This window comes from Echinops telfairi, unplaced genomic scaffold, assembly GCF_000313985.2.
Source record: "Echinops telfairi isolate 266 unplaced genomic scaffold, ASM31398v2 ScPeMD7_2;HRSCAF=8, whole genome shotgun sequence".
NCBI lineage: Eukaryota > Metazoa > Chordata > Mammalia > Afrosoricida > Tenrecidae > Echinops > Echinops telfairi.
This window is the reverse complement of record NW_022103898.1, coordinates 68,364,716-68,374,563: the sequence shown is the minus strand read 5'-3', so window position 1 is coordinate 68,374,563 and position 9,848 is coordinate 68,364,716. Positions and strand designations below refer to the sequence as shown.

Here is a 9,848-nt window from a genome sequence, read left to right as displayed (position 1 = left end):
TCTCATTATATATCTAATTATCTTTATAAATAAATATATTATATAATCAGGAATTTGGTTTTATCTCTCTAGAGAACCTTGTCTAACACCCAGTTCCTTAGTGCAGAGCCTGGCATATGGTGGGTGCTTAATAAATTCTATTTTAATGGAATTGAATTATTTGTAGATTGGCTTTTCTTCGACTATAGGAATATAGGTGCTAAATCCAGAACACTTTGGTAGTTTGCCATTGGGCTTCTAGTTGAATGTCTTGGTTGACAGGTTCATTAGCTCACAGTGTCTTCTGAGGGATTCTTCTGCATAGTCCATGGTTTCTAGTTGAAATAACCTCCCCTGTGAATTGTTGTGCGAATAGATCTTCCCCATGGAATGGCACAGGGTAAGTCTCCTCCTGCTTCTGCCTGATGTTCCTTCAAATCTCCGAGGATCGCCTCCCCATCTCTCAGTGCGTTCATGGCACGTTCAAGTTCAGAGCCTCAATGAGCACTTTTCATTAGCTAGGGCTTCCGGACATTTTAAGATTCTATTTATTCACTTCAAAATGTGTTATAGTTTGCTAGTGTCCCTCTTAAAACGTGGAGCTCTGAATTTAATTCATGTTGTAAATTTGCATTCCCCCCCTAGGATATGATCTTGTTGTCAGCCAGCTCCTAGTACGTTCTCTCCTGCCTTGGGTGGCGGCTCTTCCTTTAGGACATTTAACACATCATCAGCTTCTAGCTCTAAGCGCATTCTCTTGCTTGCAGGCGATAGACACAGTAGACATCGGCTAGCTCTGCCGTCTCTGTGCCGTATGCCACTTCATTCTGCCGCTTCAGACCCAACATGCTTTTGTTGTTCTTGCTTAACAAACTCCTTTTTGGGGGGAGTGCTTTTGTGAATGTTCCTTAAGCGTCTGTTTGCTTAGCGTTTTAACCTATGCAGAATACATTGTGTGTGTGTGTCTTTGGCATGGGCTCTCATCTCATCTCTTTAAGTGATTTAGAAAAAAATGTGAACCCAAGATTCCCTTTGATGGCCCATTGTTTCCTGTAACATACCGTCCCCTGTCCCCTCTGCTTTCTGTGTGTGTCTGAATTTCAATGCATCCTTTCTAATCACAGGATCAATATGTCATAACACTAGTGCTTGTATTTGTACTTAGATATTTTTGTATATTGTAATTTGTACTGATATATGTTTATTATAATGATTTAAAATGATTCATTTCTCTGGTTTTGATGCTGCACTTCTGTAGTCTGGTTTGTGCCCCCCCCACCCACCATGGTGTGTGTATGTGTGCGCGCACGCTCACCTCCCAATCACATGGTCAGAATGACATGCTATTTCCTGATGGTATTTCATCATGCGTCTTTCTTGCTGGTTTTAATCAAGCTCAGATGCAGCATCCCCCTCTTCATTTTCTTCACCTCAGAGACCTGATTTCCGTAGAAAAGGAAGTCTGCTGATCAGATTTCCAGCTTTAGACTTGGAGCAGATGGTAGCAGAGTTGAAATCCCTCCATTCATCCCTCTCCATCCATTTTCCAGGCCAGTTTCACAACCAGACCTGAGAGCCCACGTCCATGCCCTCGATGGTCCCACGCAGTCTCGTGTGCCCTCAGCAGTATGGGGCTCTCTTTCGTGGAGGTAGTCCCAGTTTGACTGAAGGGCATGTCTGCTAGCCCGCCTCGACTCCTGCTGGCTCTGGGTGCGTGGAGGGGTTTTTTGACTCAAGGAAAATGCACGCAGTGGCTGACTGACCTTTACAAACTGAAATTCTGTAGGAATCCCATGTCCTTGTGTGGAGAGCTGTTGGTTTCTGTGCGTGCTGAAGACCAACCGCTCCATGATAATAGACGATGGAATTTTGTGTGGAAAAATTCCATGATCTTTTAGTTCCATTTTCTCACCAGTGCTGTGAAGTGCCCCCCGCCACCCCCCACCCCCACCCCCCCACACAAGGAACAAAATCAAACAGTGGATGCGCATGGCCCAGGTCAGGCCCACAGGTATGCTGATAAGAAAAGGCAGCAGTCAAACCAAGGCCTTTTCCTTACCTGCTGGTGTGGTTTAGAATTTCCTGCAGGCCCAGGAGCCACACCAGGCTATTGTGTGACCTGCTCCCTTTCTTCCTGCCCCTCCACCGACCATCTCCCTGTCTCTTTTCCCGAGTGCAGAGCCAGGTGAGGAGCAGAGTCTTAGGTGCAACAACATTGCAGAGCTGAGTCCGGGAGCCATCAATTCCTGTCGGAGCGAGTACCACGCCGCCTTTAACAGCATGATGATGGAGCGCATGACCACCGATATCAACGCGCTCAAGCGGCAGTACTCTCGGATCAAAAAGAAACAGCAGCAGCAGGTCCATCAGGTGTACATCAGGGCAGGTAATGCAGGGCTGCCCTGCCATCCACCCCTACTGCCTCAGCGCGTGAAGGAAGAGCCAGCCTTCCCAGAACGGCCTCGGTTGAAATTACTGTCACAAGCTTACTAGCTGGCACGAGATAATAGCATCGTGTGGAGTCTCATTTTTATTTTATCTTCTCAGGTTCTAAAGAAGAAATAGACCCAGGGTTCTTTTCAGGCTCCCAGGACCAGGGCATCGATGGTATTAAGCCTGATGTCACCGTGGGCACTGGTGGAGAGGGGTTTATGGGATGATTTGAATGTTTGCAAAGCTGTGCAATCCTTGGACTTGGGAGATTCTGCAGCTATTGTCTCATAAATTTGATGCATGTGAAAATAGGATTTCATCATCTAGGCCAGTGGTTCTCAACCTTCCTAATGCCGCGACCCTTTAATACAGTTCCTCAGGTTATGGTGACGCCGCAACCATAAAATTATTTTCATTGCTTCTTTTATAACAGTCATTTTGCTACTGTTACGAATCAGGCGATCCCTGTGAAAGAGTCGTTTGGCCCCCAAAGGGGTCGCGACCCACAGGTTGAGAACAGCTGATCTAGGCCCTAGCAAGTTAAGTTGTCCACTGGTTGCTTAGGTAGCAATGTGATCGATGTGGAGCCCTGGTGCTACAAATGGTTACATGTTCTGTTACTTAACTGCTATGTTGACAGTTCAAACCCACCCAGTGCGCTCTGGGAGAAACACCTAGGGTCCATGAAAACCACAACCAAGCAAGCCCTGCAGGCAGCTCCACGCTGTCACATGTGAGGTGGCTGTGAGCCAAAATTGAGGGGATGGCACCGAATGACAATAGAACAGATGATATGGTCAGAGACGGAGGCGGGGCGGAGCAGTGCTTTGGGAGTCTGCTGAGAAAGCACAAGTGTGCGACAGTTGGGGTCCCTGGTGAGGAACTAGCTGCTGGCTGAAAAGCGGGACATAGGAGTTCCGGGAGAGGCGCCTCAGGAAAAGGCCTGGGGTCTTCCTCTGGGGTGGGAAACTGTCATTGAGAAGCCTCTGGAGCCTAGTTCCACTCTGACGTACATGGGGTTACCCTTCCGGTCGTCAGTAGTGCTGTCAGAAACACTCTTTTCCAAGGATTGTCCAGCTGCTGTGGGTTTATTCCTTTTTAAAATATATGATTCCAAGAAATCTGCTTTATTTTTTAAAACTGTCTGATTTTGGAGCTGATTTATCATGTTCTGAATGAAAATCCTAATGAAAATGATATCTATGCAGGGTTAATCAAGATATAAATTAGGCCCCCCCCTTTTTTTTTGAGGTTTAGGAGCATGTGACTGACTGCTCAAAAGCTGAATTCATCTTCCATATGTTGGGGAGAAATAGACAACTTCTTTTAGTTTTCCTTAATATTTTGAATTGGGTGGAGGTTTACAGAGCAGATCCGTTTTCTCTGCAACAGGGCATACACACTTTGTCTCCTGTCACCTGGTGCAGTACCCACCGCGTAGCATCACTCATCCCATGTCCTACGAATGTTCACTGTATCCATTCCTCCTCCTTCCCTAACCCTCCTGAACTTTGTCCTTGGTACTGTGCCCCCCTTTTGATCTTAAATGGTTGTTGATTCCAAGTTGTGTGAGTAGTGTTGTCATTCTCCTTACTGACCTGTTTATTATTTGGCTGAAACTGAGCCGTGGGACTGCGTTGATTTCCAGAACTGAAGAGAAAGGGTCTTAGTCTTAAAGGGTCTTAGTTTCCACCAGCCTCTATCTGACCATTAAGCCGGTCTTTTAAAATGATCTTGAGTTTTGTTCCTTGCTTTTCTCCAATTTTATCAGGGACCTCTTAATTTGATCCCATTCATAACAATTGGTAGTGGTAACTGGGCACCATCTAGTTCTTCGGGTCTCTGGGTTATGGAGACTGACGTTCATGTGGTCCAGTGGACTAATTATTTCCACGTACTTTAGGCTTTCTTCATTCTTCTTCCCTCCAGACAGGGAGAAGCCAATCATTGGACGTTATACAACCACTCATGAGCTTTTGAGATCCTAGTGCCTACTCACTAAAGTAGGATGTACAGCCTTGTCTTTGTACCTTATGATAAGGCAATTCTTAAAGATGCCTACTTTCTCCCGGGTCATCCAGAAAGAATCACAAAAGAAACTTAACAATAATCAGACCACTTTAATTTTTAAAAAATCATTTGGGGGTGGGGGCTCGTACAACTCTTATCACAATCCATACATATATCCATTGTGTCAAGCACGTTTGTACATTTGTTGCCATCATCATTCTCAAAACAGTTTCTTTCTACTTGAGCCTTTGGTATCAGCTCCTCATTTTTCCCTTCCCTCTCCACTTGCCTCATGAACCCCTTTTAAAAAAATATTTTACTGGGGGCTCGTACAATTCTTGTCACCATCCATCCATCCATCCATCCATTGTGTCAAGCACATTTGTATATTTGTTGCCATCATCATTCTCAAAACATTGGCTTTCTGCTTGAGCCCTCCATAAATTATTATTTTGTCATGTCTTACACTGTCCAACATCTTCCTTCACCCACTTTTCCATCCCCATGAGAGGGGGTTATATGTAGATCCTTGTGATCGGTTCTGCCTTTCTACCCCACCTTCCCCTTCCCCTCCTGGTATCATTACTCTCATTATTGGTCCTGAGAGTTTCATAAACCCTGAGGGGTTTATGTGTCCTGAATTCCCCGTGTTTCCAGTTCTTGTCTATACCAGTAAACATCCTCTGGTCTAGCCAGATTTGTAAGGTAGAATTGGGATCATGATAGTGGGGGGGAAGAAGCATTAAAGAACTAAAGGAAAATTGCTATACTGCACCCTGACTGACTCATCTCTTCCGTGTGGCTCTTCTATAAGGGATGTCCAGTTGCCTACAGATGGGCTTTGGGTCCCTACTCCACACTCCCCCCTCATTCACAATGACATGATTTTTTTATTTATTGATGCCTGATACCTGATCCCTTTCACACCTCATGCTGACACAGGCTGGTGTGCTTTTTCCACGTGGGCTTTTTTGCTTCTCAGCTAGATGACCACTTGTTTATATCCAAGCCTTTAAGACCCCATCACTATATCTTTTGATAGCCACCACATCAGCTTTGTTCACCACATTTGCTTATGCACCCACTTTTTCTTCAGCGGTTGTGTCAGGAAGGTGAGCATCTTGGAATGCCAGTTTAATAGAACAAAGTGTTTTTGCATTGAGGGAGTACTTGAGTAGAGGCCCAATGTCTACTTGTTACCTTAATACTAAGCCTATAAATATATGCACATAGATCTATTTCCCCATAGTATAGTCATATATAAATATATTACAGGTGTACATGCCTGTATTTAGACCTCTATAAATGTCCTTTGCCTCCTAATTCTTTTCTCTATTTCCTTTTACTTTCCTCTTGTCCCACTATCATGTTCAGTCTTCATTTGGGTTTCAGTAATTCAGTTACATTGCCTTTGATCAAGCCCTACCAGTCCTCCTACACCCTCCTCACCATCGATTTTGGATCACTTGTTGTTCCCTTGTCCCTGGGTTTGTTAACACCCACATCCTTTCCCCCAACTCCCCCTCTCCCATGTCCCACCCCCCCCACCCAACCATCAGTTCCGTTGTTTTCCCCTCCAGATTGTTTATCCACCTATCTTACCTAGATAGACCTGCACAAAAAACAAGACAGCAAAACAAAGCAACAAAAGAAAACAAAACAACAAAAACAATGACAAAAAAAAAAAAGGAATGGTGTAAGAGCCCCCAATGAAAGTATTTTAAAAAAAAGAAAGAAAAGCCTGTAAATAGTTCAAGGTCTGTTTGTTGACCTTTAGGAGTGTTTTCCAGGCAAATCTGCCCGGGTGCCATGCGCTGGCCCCAAAGTCCAGACCACTTTAAGTTTTACACTTACTTTGTCTCTGAAATAAATCTACAAGGCCCAACACTGCTCTTCGAAAGAGGCGCCCTGGTGGTGTAGTGGGTCGTGTATTGGGCTGATCAGCACAAGGTCAGCAATTTGAAATTACCAGTCTCTCCACATTAGGAAGCTGAGGCATTCTACTCCCTTAAAGATTTTCAGCCTTAGAAACCCCACAGGGGCAAGTCCCCTCCATCCCAAAGGTCACTAGGAGTTGGAATGCACCCAGTGGCAGGGGATTTTGGTTTTGCTTTGGTTTAAAAGAGGAAGATACGGTTTTTCGGAAGCTTTCTCGCTCATCCAGGGTGCGATGGCTATCGGGAATGGTCAAACCAGGGCTAGAACCCAGAGGATTCTATTCTTTCTGTAGTTCTTTTTCAATGATACAGTACCCAGTTTTGGGTGGAATGGTAAACCTGTGCCCCTCGGGACTGAATCCACCTGGTGGCTTGTTCCCTTGGTCAAGGGCTATAAACTATGACCCGCAGGCCAAAATTTGCCATCTGGTTGTTTTTGTTTTGGGAGAAAGTTTGCACAGCAAATTCCGTTTCCACTTAGTAATTTCGACGCATATTGCTCAGTGAAAGTGGTCCCGTTTTCCACGTTCACCGGCATTCTCCTATTTACATTCTGGTTGTTCAATTTCTATCATTCCCGCTCTCCTGTCTACCTTCTCTCTCCTCTTTGTGCTTCAGGGAAGGAACATGCTCACCATTTGTTCACAAATAGATCGCTGAAGCTTGGTTGGAGCAAAGCCAGGCCCATTTGCGTACCTGTTGTTCCTGGTCGCTTCTGCATTAACAGCAGAAAGAGCTGAGCAGCTCCTTACATTGGAAGCTGAGCCCTGCTCTGGGTCATGATTCATAGGGTTCTCTTGAAGGGTGGGGTGGTTGCTTCTGGGCTCCGTTCTAGAACGTTAGTGCGCATGTGAATCACTGAGCATCTGCTGACGTGCTGATTCTGCTTTAGGAGCTTTGGGTGGGGCCTACATTCTGCATTTCCAAAAAGATCCTAGGTGATGCTGGGGGTGGGGAGTGGGGGCGACCTCACTTCGAGTAGTCAGGTTTTACAGGAAATGGTATAGGGTTGGATGAACAGCAGGTGAAAAAATTGGCTTTGAGCAAAAGGCAAATGACCTCTACTTTGTGGACTTAAAAGGAAGGCGATAAGGGTGATGGTTGAGGCACCCATCTCTTAGAGGAGGGAGGGCAAGAAGCTGAGGCCTTCATTCCGATAGCTTTAGTTTTCATGGAGTAATTGGAGGAAAAGTCATATACTGGGAGTAAGTTGGGGGTTGGGTAGGAGCATTAGGAAAAGCCATAACGATTTAGATTGGTCATTGAGGGGAATCACAGAAGTAAAAAAAAAAAAAAGCAATATTGAGAACCCTGCAAAATGGAGCATCAGGAAATTGAAGGTTATCCATCTAAATGACTATCTCCCACCCCCACCCCAATTAATGGCCATTAGTATCTCAGGTTTCCTTAGAGAGGGTGTGAATTATGGGTCTAGGGCCCAGGAGCCCTGGTGTCGAAGTGGTTATGTATTGGGCTCCAATCCACAAGGCAGCTCCTTGGGAGAAAAGATGCGGCTTCTTCTACTTCTGTAAACGCTTATAATCTTGGCAACTCACAGGGGCAGAACCACCCCTGTCCTGTAGGTTCACTGTGAGTCGCCATTGTCTCGATAGCAGTGAGAGAGAGACCACGGGGGACAGGAAGCCCTGGAAGGTATGGTTACTGGTGAGACATCGGTCTAGGTGATCAGCCGGGCTTATGAGTAAGGCAGGGGGTGTGAGTGCGCCAAAGATGATGGAAGAGAGGCTGTGAGAAGACTGAAGGCGCAGTGTCTGTGCTCAGTGCCAGATCTAGTTACACCTAAGAGGAGGAGAGCTAGGAGAGTCAAAGAGAACACTATTCGAGTTAGATGCCCACTGTGTCAAGTAGACCTGAGGGATTGGTTCAGGGTGCAAACATCGGTGTGGGCTGGAGGTGAAGTCCTGGGACTGGAGTGTTTGAGGAACTAGGAAGATAGGTCATGGGTGGGCCAGTCACAGAGGCTAAAAGACGAGGGGTAAAGAGGAGACAGGTGTCGCGTCTTCACTGAACTCTTGAACATTAGGCTGTGACCAAGGGTGGATGCCATCAGTAGAAAAGTGTGGGCGGAAGTTCATCCAGGTGACAGGAGCGCCAGGGAGAAAGGGTGTTGGCACCGAGAGGCCTTCTCTCCTGTGACAGGCTGGATTGGAAAGAGGAGCCCAGGAGGGAGATTCTCTCTGCGTTGCTTGCAGGGAGAACACAGCTCTTGTTTGAAGTCTATCGAGGACATCAAAGTGGTTTCTTGTACTTGGGGCAGGCATTGGATAGCTGTGATTACACTGCATGATGATGGTTTTCTCATGATCACTTCTCTCATTCTGCCGTCTCTCACTTCTTCCCCTGCCTCTCAGAAGCTGATAGCTGATTGCCCATCTGCTCAGAGTGTTGGTCTTATTCTTTTAGAAAAGCTTCCAAGGTTTTCTAGATGAAAGAGCCCTGCCGCTCAGGGAGGGTCTCCTCTGTAACCAGCACACGGGGGAGCTGAGGCTGTCAGGCTTGATGAGGGGCCAGCCTCTTCCCTTTGAAGGAGAGGAGATTGGTACCTGGGGCTCCGTGGTGGAATTCAGCTTCTGCCGCCATCAGTCACAGGACTCTGCCGACAGCTGGGAAGACGTGGGAAAGGGGCCACGCCAGCTCCCTGTGATGTCTGTGTGGTGGCGAATGTGGTCCTCAGCCCTGTTTCACACACCTGTCAACATTTCTTTTCAGACAAAGGGCCCGTGACCAGCCTCCTCCCGTCTCAGGTCAACAATTCTCCGGTCATCAACCACCTTCTCTTAGGAAAGAAGATGAAAATGAGCAGCCGAGCTTCCAAGAACGCTGTCATCCACATCCCGGGTCACACGGGAGGTAAACTCTCTCCTGTGCCCTCCGAGGACCTTCAGACCAAGCTCAACTCTCCCTGGCGGACTCACATCCGCGTGCACAAAAAGACCCTGGCGAAGACCAAGAGCCAGCCGAAGAGCCAGCCGGGCTGTGGGGACACCATCGGGCTGATCGAGGAGCAGACTAGCAGCCTGGGGGAGTCCGAGGTGTTTTCCGCCCGGGGGGCAGCCATGTCGGAGGGGAGGGCAATCGAAGGGCAGTCCCCAGAGCCGGAGTTTGAGGATGCTGACGCCAGCGTGTCTGCAGTTCAGGTGAAGCTGGAAGGCTTGGAACTGACCCCAAGGGACACCACTGCCGACACGCAGCCCAAGGGGTACCCGCAGGGCCCATGGGACCTCCCGGAGCAGCCAGACGCGCCGGGAGAAAACAAAGCCACCAGCAGACCCCACCAAGGCAGCAATCCGAAAACGCCCATGTTTAGCCCCTTCCCCAGTGTCAAGCCCCTCCGGAAGTCAGCCACCGCCAGGAATTTAGGACTGTACGGCCCCACGGAGAGGACGCCCACCGTGCACTTCCCGCAGATGAGCCGGAGCTTCGGCAAGCCCGCCGGCGCAGGGGGCTCCAAGAATCGGTGAGGGCTTT

General features: G+C 47.5%; 1 protein-coding gene across 1 annotated transcript in view; it reads left to right on the top strand.

Annotated features, from left to right (window-relative positions):
- TBC1D30 (TBC1 domain family member 30) overlaps positions 1–9,842 on the top strand; it is a 79,500-nt gene extending 69,658 nt beyond the window's left edge. The window contains exons 12-14 of the mRNA XM_045288936.1: positions 2,159–2,365; positions 2,527–2,586; positions 9,090–9,842. Coding sequence (XP_045144871.1) covers positions 2,159–2,365; positions 2,527–2,586; positions 9,090–9,841 — 1,019 coding nt within the window. The 3' untranslated portion in view covers position 9,842. The remainder of the gene's footprint in view (positions 1–2,158; positions 2,366–2,526; positions 2,587–9,089) is intronic.
- The last annotated feature ends 6 nt before the right edge of the window (positions 9,843–9,848 follow it).